The sequence below is a fragment of the Phytophthora ramorum genome (genome assembly GCF_020800215.1).
Source record: "Phytophthora ramorum isolate Pr-102 chromosome Unknown Phyram_PR-102_s0020, whole genome shotgun sequence".
In the NCBI taxonomy this organism is placed as follows: domain Eukaryota; phylum Oomycota; class Peronosporomycetes; order Peronosporales; family Peronosporaceae; genus Phytophthora; species Phytophthora ramorum.
Window position 1 is genome coordinate 328,298 of NW_027150666.1, and position 18,134 is coordinate 346,431.

The 18,134-nt window shown below is 45.1% G+C and overlaps 4 protein-coding genes across 4 annotated transcripts; all 4 read left to right on the forward strand.

Annotated features, from left to right (window-relative positions):
- Positions 1-383: 383 nt before the first annotated feature.
- Positions 384-1,664, forward strand: KRP23_14134 (Crinkler effector protein 63; the record flags this gene model as incomplete). The annotated part of the gene is made up of 1 exon (XM_067895806.1): positions 384-1,664. The coding sequence occupies one exon, from the start codon at positions 384-386 to the stop codon at positions 1,662-1,664; it is 1,281 nt and encodes a 426-aa protein (XP_067737688.1).
- Positions 1,665-1,942: 278 nt separating this feature from the next.
- On the forward strand, positions 1,943-3,223 carry KRP23_14135 (Crinkler effector protein 63; the record flags this gene model as incomplete). The annotated part of the gene is made up of 1 exon (XM_067895807.1): positions 1,943-3,223. The coding sequence occupies one exon, from the start codon at positions 1,943-1,945 to the stop codon at positions 3,221-3,223; it is 1,281 nt and encodes a 426-aa protein (XP_067737689.1).
- Positions 3,224-3,501: 278 nt separating this feature from the next.
- Positions 3,502-4,782, forward strand: KRP23_14136 (Crinkler effector protein 63; the record flags this gene model as incomplete). The annotated part of the gene is made up of 1 exon (XM_067895808.1): positions 3,502-4,782. One exon carries the CDS (start codon positions 3,502-3,504, stop codon positions 4,780-4,782), a length of 1,281 nt encoding a protein of 426 aa, XP_067737690.1.
- Positions 4,783-5,060: 278 nt separating this feature from the next.
- KRP23_14137 (Crinkler effector protein 5) lies at positions 5,061-6,200 on the forward strand (the record flags this gene model as incomplete). Its single annotated transcript, XM_067895809.1, has 1 exon — positions 5,061-6,200. The coding sequence occupies one exon, from the start codon at positions 5,061-5,063 to the stop codon at positions 6,198-6,200; it is 1,140 nt and encodes a 379-aa protein (XP_067737691.1).
- Between the last annotated feature and the right edge of the window lie 11,934 nt (positions 6,201-18,134).

Below are 18,134 nucleotides of genomic sequence, written 5' to 3' on the forward strand. Positions count from 1 at the left end.
GTGGAGCCTGGCCTGTCCGTGCGTATTGTGGAGATGGGCTACTGTGTTTGTCAGATTCTGAGATGTGAAAGTTATATTTCCTCCTCAACCGCTGAGATCTAACAGCTGTTGGTTTCAAAGACGCAACCTCTCGACCACCTTAGAGCGAGAGCCACGTCTTTTGGATCTTAGGGCGTTTCGGCCGCCAACGTCCAAACTATATTGATAAAAGCAATAGAACATTACGCCGGCAAATTTTTACCTCAACGATTAGCTCGGACCAGCGCGACGTGGCGTCTCATCATTCGTTGAAAATCTATGTCACACACCTTCATGTCCGCTTAAGTACGCCAGAAATTCTCCTCCTTTCCTCCTCATTCCAGAATCTGCCAGCTCGAGGAAAGATGGTGAAGCTGTTCTGTGTGATCGATGGCGTGGCGGAAAGCTCGTTCCCGGTTGACATCGACGCAGACCAGACGGTGGGGGACTTGAAGAAGGTGATCAAGGGAGAGAAGCCGAACGACTTGAAGGACGTCGATGCCAAGAACCTGCAGCTCTTCCTGGCGAAGAAAGACGAGGGCCGCGGCGCGTGGCTGACGGAGGCAGACGTGAAGAAGGCGGATGGCTTGACACCCTTGGACGCTGGAGGAGCACCACTTAACCTTGTCGGTTTGTCGAAGAAGGACGTGAAGTTCCAAGTCACGAGGCAACATGTTATGGCTAAAACGACCCCTGTTCACGTGCTGGTGGTGGTTCCGGAGGGGGCTGGAGGTTCAGTGAGTGAGGCATCCAAGATGGATCAAGTGGTCCAAGAGGTGCACGAAATTCACGCGCAAACTGTGCTGACCAAACGCAAGACATATACCCACTCGAAGGTGGGCTCAACCGAGTACGAGGAACTTCTGGACGCCTTCAACATTACGGTGAAACCTGTGCGTAAGACCGTTGCAAAGTGGGGTAAAGTCAAGGGGTTCACATGGGACATGAAACTCAGCGAGGAGAAGCAGAAAGATGAATATCGCGAGTATGTTGACAGCAACATTGGCGAGGTTCTCCAGGAGAAGAAGCTTTGCGTGTTCGGTGTGGAAAATGTGACAGATATTCTCCGAGTTGTTGTCAAGGGCTCCAACATTGAGCTCCGGGGTCGCACCGATCTTCTCATACTCAGTGATATCGTCATGGAGAGCGCGGACTATGCGCTGGACTTGCCTGAAGTGAAGATGCTGATTGAAGTGAAGGAAAAGGTTGAAAGACAATCTGTCTTCCAGGCGACGTCAGAGCTAATTGCTCTGGATCTGCTTGCCAACGACCCAGTGGTTGCACTGCTTACTGACTTCAACGGCGATTGGCGGTTCTTTTGGGTCGCCGGGAAGGAAAACAACACCACTTGCATCAACAGAGTGAACATTACGAATCCAGGTGAAGCTTTCGAGTTGATCAGGCAGCTACTGAAGCCTACTGATACTACGGATCTCATGACCCCAGTGCTCCAAGACCCCATGAAGCGTCAGAAGCTATCTCGGGTGCTGCCGTCCATCAGCGAGGCCAGTGAAAGTGGCGGGATTCGTGAGAGCATCGAACGATACTATGACATCGCCAGTATATTAGGTCCCGACATGGACATGGCGCGTGCTGTGGCAAGGCAGGTCACTCGATCTATTCCCACGTTGAGTTATTTTAGCTGATTCTCCCTTCGGCATGCATCACTAATAAATTGGTTTTTATTATGATTTTTTTTCATCCTGACAAATATAAAACATTTAAGCTAGACATTGATAAAAGCAATAGAAAATTACGCCGGCATATTTTTTCCGCAAGGAATAGTTCAGAGCAGCGCGACGCGTGGCGTCTCACCATTGGTTGGAAGCCTACATGTATGTGACACGCCTTCTTTTCCGGTTAAGTACGCCGGAAATTCTCCCTCCCTTCTTCCTCATTCCAGAATCTGCTGCCTCGAGGAAAGATGGTGAAGCTATTCTGTGCGATCGTTGGCGTGGTGGGAAGCGTGTTCGAGGTGGAGATCGACGCGGATCAATTGGTGGGGGACTTGAAGAAGGCGATCAAGGGCGAGAAGCCGAACGACTTGAAGGACATCGACGCAGACAAGCTGCAGCTCTTCCTGGCGAAGAAAGACGAGGGCCGCGGCGCGTGGCTGACGGAGGCAGACGTGAAGAAGGCGGATGGCTTGACACCCTTGGACGCTGGAGGAGCACCACTTAACCTTGTCGGTTTGTCGAAGAAGGACGTGAAGTTCCAAGTCACGAGGCAACATGTTATGGCTAAAACGACCCCTGTTCACGTGCTGGTGGTGGTTCCGGAGGGGGCTGGAGGTTCAGTGAGTGAGGCATCCAAGATGGATCAAGTGGTCCAAGAGGTGCACGAAATTCACGCGCAAACTGTGCTGACCAAACGCAAGACATATACCCACTCGAAGGTGGGCTCAACCGAGTACGAGGAACTTCTGGACGCCTTCAACATTACGGTGAAACCTGTGCGTAAGACCGTTGCAAAGTGGGGTAAAGTCAAGGGGTTCACATGGGACATGAAACTCAGCGAGGAGAAGCAGAAAGATGAATATCGCGAGTATGTTGACAGCAACATTGGCGAGGTTCTCCAGGAGAAGAAGCTTTGCGTGTTCGGTGTGGAAAATGTGACAGATATTCTCCGAGTTGTTGTCAAGGGCTCCAACATTGAGCTCCGGGGTCGCACCGATCTTCTCATACTCAGTGATATCGTCATGGAGAGCGCGGACTATGCGCTGGACTTGCCTGAAGTGAAGATGCTGATTGAAGTGAAGGAAAAGGTTGAAAGACAATCTGTCTTCCAGGCGACGTCAGAGCTAATTGCTCTGGATCTGCTTGCCAACGACCCAGTGGTTGCACTGCTTACTGACTTCAACGGCGATTGGCGGTTCTTTTGGGTCGCCGGGAAGGAAAACAACACCACTTGCATCAACAGAGTGAACATTACGAATCCAGGTGAAGCTTTCGAGTTGATCAGGCAGCTACTGAAGCCTACTGATACTACGGATCTCATGACCCCAGTGCTCCAAGACCCCATGAAGCGTCAGAAGCTATCTCGGGTGCTGCCGTCCATCAGCGAGGCCAGTGAAAGTGGCGGGATTCGTGAGAGCATCGAACGATACTATGACATCGCCAGTATATTAGGTCCCGACATGGACATGGCGCGTGCTGTGGCAAGGCAGGTCACTCGATCTATTCCCACGTTGAGTTATTTTAGCTGATTCTCCCTTCGGCATGCATCACTAATAAATTGGTTTTTATTATGATTTTTTTTCATCCTGACAAATATAAAACATTTAAGCTAGACATTGATAAAAGCAATAGAAAATTACGCCGGCATATTTTTTCCGCAAGGAATAGTTCAGAGCAGCGCGACGCGTGGCGTCTCACCATTGGTTGGAAGCCTACATGTATGTGACACGCCTTCTTTTCCGGTTAAGTACACCGGAAATTCTCCCTCCCTTCTTCCTCATTCCAGAATCTGCTGCCTCGAGGAAAGATGGTGAAGCTATTCTGTGCGATCGTTGGCGTGGTGGGAAGCGTGTTCGAGGTGGAGATCGACGCGGATCAATTGGTGGGGGACTTGAAGAAGGCGATCAAGGGCGAGAAGCCGAACGACTTGAAGGACATCGACGCAGACAAGCTGCAGCTCTTCCTGGCGAAGAAAGACGAGGGCCGCGGCGCGTGGCTGACGGAGGCAGACGTGAAGAAGGCGGATGGCTTGACACCCTTGGACGCTGGAGGAGCACCACTTAACCTTGTCGGTTTGTCGAAGAAGGACGTGAAGTTCCAAGTCACGAGGCAACATGTTATGGCTAAAACGACCCCTGTTCACGTGCTGGTGGTGGTTCCGGAGGGGGCTGGAGGTTCAGTGAGTGAGGCATCCAAGATGGATCAAGTGGTCCAAGAGGTGCACGAAATTCACGCGCAAACTGTGCTGACCAAACGCAAGACATATACCCACTCGAAGGTGGGCTCAACCGAGTACGAGGAACTTCTGGACGCCTTCAACATTACGGTGAAACCTGTGCGTAAGACCGTTGCAAAGTGGGGTAAAGTCAAGGGGTTCACATGGGACATGAAACTCAGCGAGGAGAAGCAGAAAGATGAATATCGCGAGTATGTTGACAGCAACATTGGCGAGGTTCTCCAGGAGAAGAAGCTTTGCGTGTTCGGTGTGGAAAATGTGACAGATATTCTCCGAGTTGTTGTCAAGGGCTCCAACATTGAGCTCCGGGGTCGCACCGATCTTCTCATACTCAGTGATATCGTCATGGAGAGCGCGGACTATGCGCTGGACTTGCCTGAAGTGAAGATGCTGATTGAAGTGAAGGAAAAGGTTGAAAGACAATCTGTCTTCCAGGCGACGTCAGAGCTAATTGCTCTGGATCTGCTTGCCAACGACCCAGTGGTTGCACTGCTTACTGACTTCAACGGCGATTGGCGGTTCTTTTGGGTCGCCGGGAAGGAAAACAACACCACTTGCATCAACAGAGTGAACATTACGAATCCAGGTGAAGCTTTCGAGTTGATCAGGCAGCTACTGAAGCCTACTGATACTACGGATCTCATGACCCCAGTGCTCCAAGACCCCATGAAGCGTCAGAAGCTATCTCGGGTGCTGCCGTCCATCAGCGAGGCCAGTGAAAGTGGCGGGATTCGTGAGAGCATCGAACGATACTATGACATCGCCAGTATATTAGGTCCCGACATGGACATGGCGCGTGCTGTGGCAAGGCAGGTCACTCGATCTATTCCCACGTTGAGTTATTTTAGCTGATTCTCCCTTCGGCATGCATCACTAATAAATTGGTTTTTATTATGATTTTTTTTCATCCTGACAAATATAAAACATTTAAGCTAGACATTGATAAAAGCAATAGAAAATTACGCCGGCATATTTTTTCCGCAAGGAATAGTTCAGAGCAGCGCGACGCGTGGCGTCTCACCATTGGTTGGAAGCCTACATGTATGTGACACGCCTTCTTTTCCGGTTAAGTACGCCGGAAATTCTCCCTCCCTTCTTCCTCATTCCAGAATCTGCTGCCTCGAGGAAAGATGGTGAAGCTATTCTGTGCGATCGTTGGCGTGGTGGGAAGCGTGTTCGAGGTGGAGATCGACGCGGATCAATTGGTGGGGGACTTGAAGAAGGCGATCAAGGGCGAGAAGCCGAACGACTTGAAGGACATCGACGCAGACAAGCTGCAGCTCTTCCTGGCGAAGAAAGACGAGGGCCGCGGCGCGTGGCTGACGGAGGCAGACGTGAAGAAGGCGGATGGCTTGACACCCTTGGACGCTGGAGGAGCACCACTTAACCTTGTCGGTTTGTCGAAGAAGGACGTGAAGTTCCAAGTCACGAGGCAACATGTTATGGCTAAAACGACCCCTGTTCACGTGCTGGTGGTGGTTCCGAAGCAAGAAAACGACCGCTCCACAGCCATGGCTCTCGGCGTGGCACCCTCTTTGCCACCAACTACAATACACCGTCACCCCGAACGTCTCAAACGATGGGCTGCGATCAATGCAATGATTCGTCAGAAGAATCAAGAGGCGAACCAGAAGACGACGAATGAAGACGCGAAGAAAACAAACAAAAAGCGGAAAAATCACGATGTCGACAAGACTGTGGGCTATTCGAGTCTTTGTTGGCAAGATATCAAACCTATTTACAACTTCGACGTTTCTTACGACCTTCAACCCAGCGATATTCCTGACGCTGACATCCAGCTGCTCCTCGCTCGTATTAAGGACTTGCGGAGACTCTATGGACAAATGTCCGATGGGAAAGAAGCCAAGAGATTGTTTTTTATCGCCCCGATCCTCGAGACAGTCAGTCGTCAACTCGGGGACGTCCGCATATTAGTCGAAGAAGACGTGGATGGGAAGAACGTGCTCCTAAAAGGACGATTCGAGTTTGTGCTCCAGCGTGGCACCAAGAGAATTTCACTTGTTCAAGCAAAGCGTGAAGATATGCTGCAAGGACTGGTTCAGAATGTGACGGGGCTGGAAGCTCTTGCTGATGTAGAAGATCTATCTGTGGTATATGGCATTGTGACCAATTTTCTTGAGTGGAAGTTCTTGATCAGTGAAGACGAGAGGGTCCGACAGCAAGAGTGTACTCTTCCACTCACCGATACTATACCGACGTTTGAAGGATTGAAAGAAATCGTCGGGAAGATTTACGCGATGCTGCAATAAATATATTCCATATGATCGTCCAAGCGTTGCAATCCTTTGCTTATTTTCTAATTGAGATCTTCTTACATGCACTCATCTGCTTAATCAGGCATCGTCCGCTCAACCATAGCACTTAAGAGCATCTAGAGTAATCCGCACAAAGTCAAGCTACCGGTGAAACTAAGCGCGCCACACAACTCTAGGAGTAAGGTGAAACTATTTATTTTCCATTCTGATAAATATAAAGTTAATAATATACAAAGATGACATACTCACCCGATCAATACGAACTTAACAAAGAGCGAATCAAAGCCGCTCAAAAGCGGTACTATCTAAAAACAAGGGAAACGCGGCTGGCGAAGCAGCGAGAATATGATGAGAAAAATCGCGCGGAAATTCGTGCTCGTAAGAAGAAGAATTACTTAAGTAAATCCGACCTTAAGCAAAGCGAACTTAACTAATTAATTAATTTTTTTTCTCAAATATAAAGTCAGCCCTAATATAAAGTCGATCCTGATACAAGGTCCGATAATTATAAAGTCGATTCTCACAAGATTAATTTAGGCGAAGATATATAGGCAATATGTTTGCATACGAACTCGCAGGATTAAAGAGATTAAATATCCAAGCTGTCAAATGGGGTAGCAGCTACCGGGTTAAGGTTCGAGGTAGAACTGGAAAGATGGTATATGTTAGCAACATTTCTCGTTCAGCCAACAAGAAGTTGGTGGCTAAGCAGTACAATGTTTCTGTTGAAACCCTTGAGAAGCATATGTCGCCTGACTATAAGTCTGATCCCAAATACCGGTTTTACACTGGTAATCACATGGAATCACACCTATATGAGGGTGTCGAGGCTACTGATTTCTACGATAAGCTCGAGAACGTTCTTTCGACTCAGACAAGTGCTTTTAAGGTAAATATTGCTCTTGGGTACGAACTTGTGAGCAAGACTGATCCTGATGACACTCGCTACTTCTACCCGAATCTCGCTAACACTTATGTATTCAATAACCCCGTTGCAATCAATAGCAAGGCGGATATTCGAAAGAAGGTGATTTCAGAAATTCGGTCGATGGAGTTGGCTGACAAGCTGAACTATCCCAGCTCGGGATATAAGCTTAAGGCGATCACGGCATTCAAGATTTTTGTCTACCATCGCGACCATGCTCTTGGTGATAGCGACGCTGTTATTCCTAAGATTATCCGCGAAAACAAGCATGTAATCAACTTCCCTAAGACCAACAATAAGTGTGTCTTCCACTGCATCGCCTGGCACACATTCCAGAGCGCTAAGAAGGATCCTCGCAGAATTCAGGCTCAGGTGAAGGAGGCATTCAAGCGCTACTGCTCTTTCAAGGGGGTGAAGTATACGTTGAGTCTATTTAGAAGCTTCAAGCCTATTGACCTGCTACAGCTCGATGAGGTTGAGGACCGCTTCCAGCTCGGTATTAACGTATATAGCATGGATGTGGCTTCTGGGAATGTAGAATGCATTCGTAGGTCGGACAAGGGGTTTGAAGCTATGGATATTCTATCACACGAGAACCACGCTCTCTACATCAAGAGCATCGATATGCTTCAGTCTAAGTATCAGTGTCCGAAGTGTGAAATGATATTCGTGAGCGGTAAAAGACTCAAAAACCACAAGAAAAATCAGTGCGAGCTTGTGAATATTGAGAGCTTCCCCGCTGAGCCAACTATCTACGAACCAGCTCCTAACGCGATTCGATCACTGCTTGCAAAGTATTCCATTAAGGATGCTAACCAGTACATCGACCACTTCATTGTCTATGACTTTGAGGCAATCCTTAAGCCTACCGCGACTCAACACGGGAAGAATACTGTCTTCACGAACGAACACATTCCAGTGTCTGTATCAGTAGCTGATAGCTTAACCGAGGAGGTGCACTGCTTTGTGAATGATGATCCAAAGATGCTGCTGACGGATATGTTCAAATACATCGGTGATGTATCGCTGAAGATCCAACAGTACAATGTCGATAAGTATAAGTCGCTTCTGCAAAAAATAATCAACGCCCACGGTCTGACTGGTATAGAAGTTCCAGGAGTCAATCTTGGTAAGAAGTACACGATGGCTGATGTGGATAGTTGGATTAAGGAAGGAAAGTATGATAGCTTCTTCCACTTTCATACCAGTCTTGGCTTTGGTAAGCAGAGGTCCGACTACGGGCGACTGAAACAGCAGATTGATCAGGTACCAGTATTTGGCTTTAATTCTGGTCGATACGATATCAACTTGATTAAGAGCGACTTATTCGCCATCATTGGTACTGACAACATCAAATCTGTTATCAAGAACCCCAGCTACATGTGCATCGCTACATCGAATATGAAAATGCTCGATATTAGCAACTATGTACCGGCTGGTACCAGCTATGATAAGTATCTTACGACATATCTCGGTGGCTGCAAATGTGATGACAAAATTAGATGTGTCTGTGGTCTTGGTAAGGGTCTTTTCCCGTATGAGTACATCACGGCGTTCAATGTACTCAACCAGACTATTATCCCGCCTAAGTCAGCTTTTGACAGCAAGCTCCGTGGAGCAAGCATCAGCGATGATGAATACGAGCGAGTAAAGTTTGTGTGGGGGTACTATGAGATGAAGTCCATCAAGGATCTACTGGTCTGGTACAACAATCTCGATGTAGTCCCATTCATCAAGGCTATCAAAGCCCAGCGCGAGCTATTCATGCGTTTCGATCTGGATATGTTTGCTGATGGAGTGTCGCTACCTGGACTTAGTGAGAAGGTTATGTATCAGACCTGCTTCAGCAATCTCCAATACCCGGATAAGGCACCTGCTAACGCATTCCAATTTCCACCCCATCGTATGGCTGGCTACAAGAGTCAGGATGCGAAGGCAAAGCGGGAATTTGGTATGACACTTGCTCACTTGGATACATTGCTGCAAAAGCAAAAGTATCTGTGCGGTTTATGCTACTGTAAGCTGACCGCCGATACCGCTTCAGCAGACCATATCAACAACAAGCTTGGGCATATCGATGGCAACATATTGGTTAGCTGTATCAAGTGCAACACTGCCCGTAAGGACATGTCGCTCAAGGGATTCCGCTATAAGAAATTGCTTGAGTTCAACTCGGACAGGCTGGTGTATAGCATTGATAAGGAGGAAAAAGATATCTACGCTAAGATGAAGGCCAACATTGCTGGAGGTCCATCTATTATCTTCAATCGCTACGCCAAGCGCAATGAGACGAAGATTCGCGGAGGTAAGCTCTGTAAGAAAATTATCGGATACGATGCCAACGCTCTATACCTATGGGCACTTGGTAATGAGATGCCATGCGGACGATTGACTACGATCGAGGCTTATGACGGCATTGTCGAGGACATCGTTTGTGATAAGATTTTCGGCTTTCTTGAGTGTGATATTCATACACCAGAGCACTTGAAAGACTACTTTTCAGAGATGACCCCCATCTTTAAGAACACGCTAATCGACTGTACTGATGAGAGTGTCATTGGTCATCACATGTACAAGTACAACGAGGCACGTAAGCAAAGCCGAGCAAAACCAGCTCGTAAGCTGATAGGTAGCTACTTTGGCCTGGTCTATTCAAGGAAGAGTTGCGAGGTGATGCAATGGTCTCATTATCATCTAAGAACTACATCTGCTATCTACCGGACGAGGAGCACAAGGTCAAAGTCAGTGCTAAGGGTGTACAGCAGGGACGTGGTCGTAATGTTGATGTACTTAACCCAGATGGTTTCGAGACAGTTGTACGGGACCGTATCACACTTCGGGGTACTAACAAGGGTTTCAGACTATCGAAAGAAACCAAATCGATCATTACCTATACTCAAACCAAAACTGCCCTCAATTATTACTACGACAAGCGACAGGTACTGTCAGACGGTATTTCTACAATTCCGCTTGATGTCTAAGGGTGATGCTTATTTTTTTTTTCCTTCTAAATATAGGATCATGTCTTCTCAAGATCTACTAAAAAAACTCTACTATGATCCAAAAACCGGCTTTATCGGCACTCAAGCTCTGTATCAGAAGGCCAAAGAGTTAGACCCTAAGATTACTATCAAAATCGTAAAGGAGTGGTATGCGAACCAGACCGATATTCAGCGATTTCAGGATCAGAAGAAGCGTTTTGATGACTTTAAAATAGCTTCACACAACCCCAATTCATGGCAAATGGATCTTGCGTTTTGGGAGAAACGACCAATTTTGACTGCCATCAACATCAACTCAAGGTTGGGGTACGCAAAGCTCTTATCAAACAAAACGGCAGCAACTGTGTTAGCAGCGCTTAAAGCATTTGTTCTCCTTCACACAGTTGATATCCTGACAAGCGATAATGGAAGCGAGTTCATGAACTCACAGGCTCAAGAATTCTTCCAAATTAAGAATATTGATCACTACAACAACGAACCCGGTGATCATGGAACCATGGGTAAAATTGAACGATTCAACAGGACCTTGAAGCAGAGACTAACTAAAATGTCCCCCAAGAGGATTACGCAAAAGCTTATCAGCGATGTTATCGAAAACTATAATAGCACGTTCCATCGCTCAATTAAAATGACACCAAACGAGGCCAAAGGTAAAGGCATTGGGTCAGAGCTGGAACATAATCAAGGGGAAGCAGAGAGAGTTGAGAATGAGTTCGAAGTCGGAGCAAATGTACTATATCGACTCAAGAAGCAAACATTTGATAAAGAAGCTGCTCGATGGAGCAAAGCCATCTATACAATCGTTGGAATGGATGGATACCGAGTCCAAATCCGCTCCAAAAATGGGCATACCCTCTACAAGGCACCAAAGGATCTCAAAATGGTTAAATCTGAGACCACGGATGCTACTATTAACCGAGGTGATATTCTTGAGGCGGAGAAGATCTTAGACCATAAAAAGATACGCTCTGGGAAGTACAAATATCTGGTACGATGGCTTGGCAACGAGCCTGATTCATGGGAACCATTCTCAAATCTCCGATTGATCAACAAAAATAAAAGATCTACCCTTGAGAAGGAGTACTGGGGTGATAAAAAAGAGTCATAATTAGCTTGTAAATAAATTAGATAGAGACATCCTATGTAAGCTTTTGACTCAAGTATATTGTTCAATCTATTTTTGCGAACAAACTGGAATTATATGACTTAATATATATAGAGAATAATGTGTTCCAGCTGTTTAGAAAAGGAGCGTGAGCTTGCTAAGCTACGACGAAAGTTATGGGTCATCCAGGAGGTAAGCCGAATCAAGAACGAACTAATAAATCTTGATGCTGCATCCAATTTCCGAAAAACTGTTGTAAATCCGAAGTATCGCGATGAGTTAGAGGCAATATTTGGAGTTCCATTCCATTGCATCAAAGATCGATATCTCAATCTACTAAATGAACGAAATCATATTTGTCATTCGTACTCTCAATTTCGACAAGACTCGGTTATGCCAAGCTATTGGTGAGAGTATCGAGCGAGACTCGGACGTAGGCAGGGTCTCGCGATCCTACCATAGTATTTAAGAATTTAAGACTACTCATTTTTTTATGATTCGTCTGATATAGGTACAATGTTTCCAAATTTCACATCCCTCGCTCAGAGAGAGCAAAAGCGACAGGAGCTTCTTGAAAGAGCTCAACGTCGTGTTCGACAAGCTAATGCTAAGCGTGATATGTATGAAGGTGCATCGTGGGCAACTGATATCAGCAATGGTATCACTACTGTAGCAAAGAAATCAACTGAATCAACCCAGACTGATATGAGTGTTGGCACTGATGAAGCCGTCCCTGATGCAGTGAAGCAAAATTTGAATGATATTATTGATCAGGCGATTTCTCAATCTGACTTAAAAAAAAGACTGAGTGATGAAAACTCCCAAACAAACCATGAGGTATCAACAACTGGAACTAATACAGAACCTAACGTTAGATTACTTTCCGATGTTAAACTGGACGGTGTTAATATCCCTCCAGTACAGAAACCACTATCTGATGTTTCAATAGAAGGAATTAGTATCTCTCCAATTGATGTATCGAAACCATCAGTTAATACGAGCGATGATGAACAAATCTCTCAAACCGAATTTAAGAAAGCGGTTGCAGAAATCTTTGAGCTTTATCCAATTCTTGCTCAAATGCGTATTCATCCTTTATCTGCAAATGGTCGTCAGCTAACGAAGTATTATATTGGAAACGATGCTAAGACATATAGTATTAGATTGAACAAGATTGTTTTAGTCCCAAGCATTGATTGGGAAGAGACTTACGATCATATAGGATTTATCATCACAAACGATGTTAGATTCATAGCTTACCAAAATGAGAAACGTGAGCGAAACGAGATGGGTGAAGAGGATAAAAAAACACCATATCAGGTATGGGAGCGTTTAAGAGGTATTAAAAGAAACTTAGTAAAGATACCTACCAAATATAAGCAAAGTAAACAACGATTTCTCGTATTTGATAAATCAACTTCCACAACTTCCGATCAGACTTACAACAAATTCAAAATGCACTTTATCATTGATAAAAATAAGGAACTACTTGAATCGAACGGTTTAATGAAGACAATTAATCCTATCCTTAAAGGAACCAACAAAGCAACCCTTTTGATGCGAATGGTTATGTATGGATCGATGGTAGTACAATTGGCGTTTCCGGCAAGGAAAGTAATAAAATCAAGCCCTCTATAACTACGAAAGTCAATTGGCAACTTACGCTTGATTCTTTTATAGATATGGTCAGAGAGAGAGAGGGCTTGACTTAGAGATGGTTGGTGATGCGGATAAAGAACTTGATGCGAACGATTTCACAGAAGGTGTAGGAGAGGCACGACAAGGCACAATGGCTGGAGTTGATGAAGACATGGATCAAAATCTATCCAATGCTGACAACGATGCTAAAAAAATCTTAACTGATTACTACAGCGGTCTTAATTCTAAGGGTGTTAAAATCCCGTTTAGACTCAAACCAATCGTTGAGTCTAAGAGTAGTGTTAAAACGCATCCTAAATACTATTTTGGTGAGCCATCTGAAACCAAACCGTTAAATATTAGAAATGGAAAACACAAGCAAGTATCTGGAGAAGCGTTGAAGGGGTTGATGAAGAATATCAGATGGATGGATACATTCATATCGTTGCTCGACGGATTTGAGGAGTTGAATGCGTATCTTAATGACGATACCGTAGCTCTATATGGTGATTCGCCACCAATTTTTGATGAGAGTAGAGAACCTGATCAACAAAGACGCAAAAATCTCGAAGATAATCTACAAATATTGAACGAAGCTATCATGGGTACAGCTGATCATATCAGAACTGAAAGTACAGAGCCTTATATAAAAATACATTTGCAAAAGCTTCATGATGACTCTGAACGGGCTTATCAGGAATACGGCGAGGCTGAAAAGCGATATTATGAGGCTAAAAACGCTGTCAAAGGAAATAGCTCAAAATCAGCTCGATCGGCACTACAGGCAGCAAAATCAGCTATGAGAGCTACTAAAGCGGTATTCAACGCGAAATCTTTGGCTTATAGCGATGCGGTCAACACAGATGGGGAACTGAAGGGACGTGGCCTAAGAGGTGCTGGTGTGGCTCCACTGGAAGGTGTTGTTAGACGTGGGAGAACCTACAATCTTAATGAGATTCAAGGGTTAGCTACGCCAAGTGCCTACATATATCGCCAACTTGGGAGCAAGTATATTCGTATTCCTGACCTTGATGCTAAGACACTTGTTATCGTTCAACCTAATCGTCGCAAATGTGGTCCTAAGTGTCAGATCAGTGATAGTCTTCAAGGCATGATTAGAACTCTTGTTTATAAGCAGCATATTGATCAGCCAACGTATGATTAGCTCAGCGTCGACGATAAAAAAATGTTCAAGGAGATCCTTGCGATCACTCATCTCCAGTACAATTTCCACGATAAGCTTACGGATCCATTGGAAACCCTTCGTGCTGAGTATGACAAGCTCAAAGGGGAGATTGAGTTAGGAAATGATAATCCAAGCATTATTAAACAGCTCAAATCTCTCACGGTGGATATGTACAGCAATCGACTGATTGACGATAAGGAATTCAAGCAAATTATCACTCGACTACTATAAACACCATGTTCTTCTTCAACCCCCGCATTATTTCCAGCTCAGCTGGTAGCTATGGCGATAACGCTGATAACAATGTCGCTGAACTCAAATCTATCATGAAGAATCTAATCATTCATGACCGACCTCAGAAGACTCAGGCTGCTGTGTGGGCAACTGATCTTGATAAGTCAATCCGGAAGGTGGATGCATCAACGCAAACCGAGGGTGGTCGTATGTGGGCTTATCAGCCAAAGAAAAAAAAGACTGTGAAGACATTTGCTATTTGATCGAAGATCAAGTGGCGTAAGACACGCGATCAAGATCTCTTAGTCTTACTAATCTAAGCAATTCCACTCCGCACGAGTCTATCTCGATATCCTCGATAAATGTTGATTTTTTTATCGCTGATACTAACTTCAAGTATGGCAGACTCCCCATCGAGATTTTGAGTTGGGAGGAACACACTATCACCAAGAACAATAATCTTATCAGCTTGGAGCATGGTCGATCCAACAATCTGGTTCGGCTCATCAGACCTTAAATTAGTTTTGAGCTCTTTACTTGGTCCGCAACCCATGGCTATACTTATTCAGAGATAATTGCTCGCAACTCATCTATTTGAGCTTGCTGATCATCAACCATTGCGATCAGCTTCTTGATGATAGCGGTATTCAATACGCTAATAGCATTGTAATCCAAACCTAACTGAATGCCCTCGAGATCGCCCTCCTCATCAACTTTCATGTTATCGTTGTCCGTGAAGACAAGAGCCTCACCGCATACCTGCATCACATCTTGTGCGATAAGTCCTAATTTAGTCCGACCAGCTTGGTTCTTGTAGTTGTAGCTCGACGGCTGCAACAATTTGTATCGCTCGATATCAACATCCAATTTTTGGATATTCTCCTTCAAGCGCCGGTCCGACGATGTATACACCGAATTATTTACATATATATCATCGTTGAACAGAGCGCAGATTGTGATGCTAACTGGTCCGCCTCCAAGATTGCTCCACGCGTTGGTAGAGACGTTGTAGATGTATGTATTCGTTGCGATTGGTATTGTTGTATATGTAGCTGTACCAGATACTTCCAATCCGCATCTTGGGACGCCTACATTGATTCCAACTCGTCCGCCTGCCGTAATAGTCAATTTTTTGCTGTTATTGGTCATAAAATGAAGATCATTGTTGGATACAGTCCCAATGTAAGCACCATTCGTACTCGTGGTCTTAAGATCATTCGATATTTGAAAAGCGAATCCTATCGGAGCAGTAGCATTGCTGGATTCGATGTACAACGGCATATCGAACGATGTGGTACCATCGTTGAGCGCATTGGAACATTTGATGTACATGTTCCCACCGCTCAAAGTGATCGGTGCCGTTCCGTACGAGCTGGAATAAGAAGTATTAGTATTGAAAAGCATTTTGTTGATCGTATCACTTACGAGGTAGAGACATCCATTGCCAGAAGGGGTCGCGGTCGTTGCGCTTGGTCCAATGCATATAGCATCAGCCGATGATACCAGGCTAAATGTATGCGGATATCCTGATTTGTACGACCTTGTAAAGCCAATATCGAAGCACATGCGATGCGTCTGTGATGTGAAGCCACAAGCTGGTTTATCGTTCCAATTGATTAGCAACAAATCTGCAGCAGTAGCCGATATTCCGGCAACGAACGTAGCTGGGTTGTCCGTTGAAATTAGAGAGAGGAGATGATACGTCTTGTTATTTGACGTAGAGGTTGTACGTGATGCTATAACCAATCCATTGCTATCAGAAACTCTATAAATGTTTATGGTTTCACGATTAGTGGTTCCTCCGTAAAATCGAAGACAATTTGAATCCGCCGTGCCAAGTGGCATGATTCCCCTCCCCGATGCATCTAATGTCATTGTTTTTGATACTTGAAATGTGCCCAAGGTAGCGAGATGATTGTAGTTGAGCTCTGTTGCTGTTGATATGCATCCACTTAAAGCATTGAGCTCTGCTGCTGTCGTGGATAATGTAGTTCCTTGGATCTGTAGCGTCGTTGGATTGAGGTTTAATGTAGTAGGCGTCATACTCAGCGTTCCGGATTTTGTGATCGTGCCCGTCGTGATCGAAGTCGCTGTCAGTGATGTTATCGTCCCTATCGATCCTGATCCATCAAGCACGAGCGCCTTGTTGTTTGCTGCCGATCCAGGCGTGATACTGAGGACGTAAGTGGGGGCAGATGATACGCTGGAGCCATTCACAGTCAGACTGGTACATGATAATGCCCCAATCCCACTAATATCATTGTTAGTTCCTGGAACGAGTGCTACTCCTTGTGTTGCTGTTCCTGGAGTAATTCCTGTTATGTAAGTTAGACGGTAATCATTCTTATCGAGATAAAGCGTATGCGCATAATCATAGGTTAGATATCCACTGGCATCCAATGTTAAATAGAATGCAGGGTTATAGATAGGCGACGAAAATATTGGTTGGGGATAAGAGAAACCTGAACTCATAGTTGTTTTTGTCTCGAGCTATATAGATCGAGTGATTAAAGACACGATCATGAGCGGTATTCCAAACTATGGCGCTTCGTTGCCAAAAACCTTCAAGTCTGCTGGTATGGGTGATACCCCTGCCCTTGACATTAAAAAGTTATTTAGAATGGTTGTCCTTGGTCCATCGTTCAGTGGGAAGAACAACCTCTGTTTGTATATCCTCAAGCATTCCCCTCACGTATTTGCACATTTGACGATCATTGCTCGTAATCCACACCAAGAGCTATATGAGTATCTGCGAGATAAACTGGAGGATTTCATTACTTTTGCTGATCCAGATACGCCCCCAAAAGTTGATCAAGTGCGCCATACACCTATGAGCTCCAACAAACCTGAGCTTGTTATCATCGATGACTACAGCAACGATAAGCTACTCCAGAAGAACATCTTCTCACACTACTTCACAAGGGGCCGGCACTTCAAGCTATCAACCATATTCTTGAGCCACAGCTACTTTGCAACTGATAAGATGATTCGCTTGAATTCAGAGTACGTCGCGATCCTAAAGGCTAATTCGAAGCGTGATTTGCAGATGGTTGTGAAAGTTTTCAATATCAAGGGCGTAGATGATCGGTCGATTGTCTATTACTACAATAAAGCCACTGAACGGAAAGGACAGATGTTGTTCATAGACTCTGTTAAAGGACAAATCAGATACAACTTTGACAGACCTATCTCAATGGAAGAGTAATTCCGAATTATCCATCAGAAAAAATGCTTATCATCATATATAACCAATATGGCAAGCTTTCTGAAACTCGACAGTACCAATCTCGTTCAAGATGGAACGAATTCAACATGGAAGTATTCTTTCCCCGGTTCAGCAGCTGACTTCCGTGATGTAGTTTGTGCCATTCAATCCATTACGATGTATAACAGTGAGTACAACATTGATTCATTCCAGTTCCAAAACACAACATTCAAAGTCGAAGTCCCGACTGCGGCTACCACCTGTACTATCAGTATTACACTTCCTGACGGAATTTATTCCTATGATGACATCAATCGCAGCATTCAGACGGCCCTGGTCAATGCTGGAGCGTATTTGGTCGATCCGTCTGGAAACAACGTATTTCATCTGAAAGTAAGTGAAAACAGTGTCTATTACGCATGCCAAGTAGATTTTTCACCTACTCCAACAACATTACCTACTAACGGAGGTACTTGGACAAGACCAGCTACTGGTCTATACTCATCTGGTGGTACTGGATTGCCTACTACCACTCGCGTCCCTCGCCTGATTGTTGATAATGCCGAATTTGGAAAGGTTGTTGGTCTAACGTCAGGTACGTACCCTGCTGCCTCAGCGATTGTTGCCAGTGCT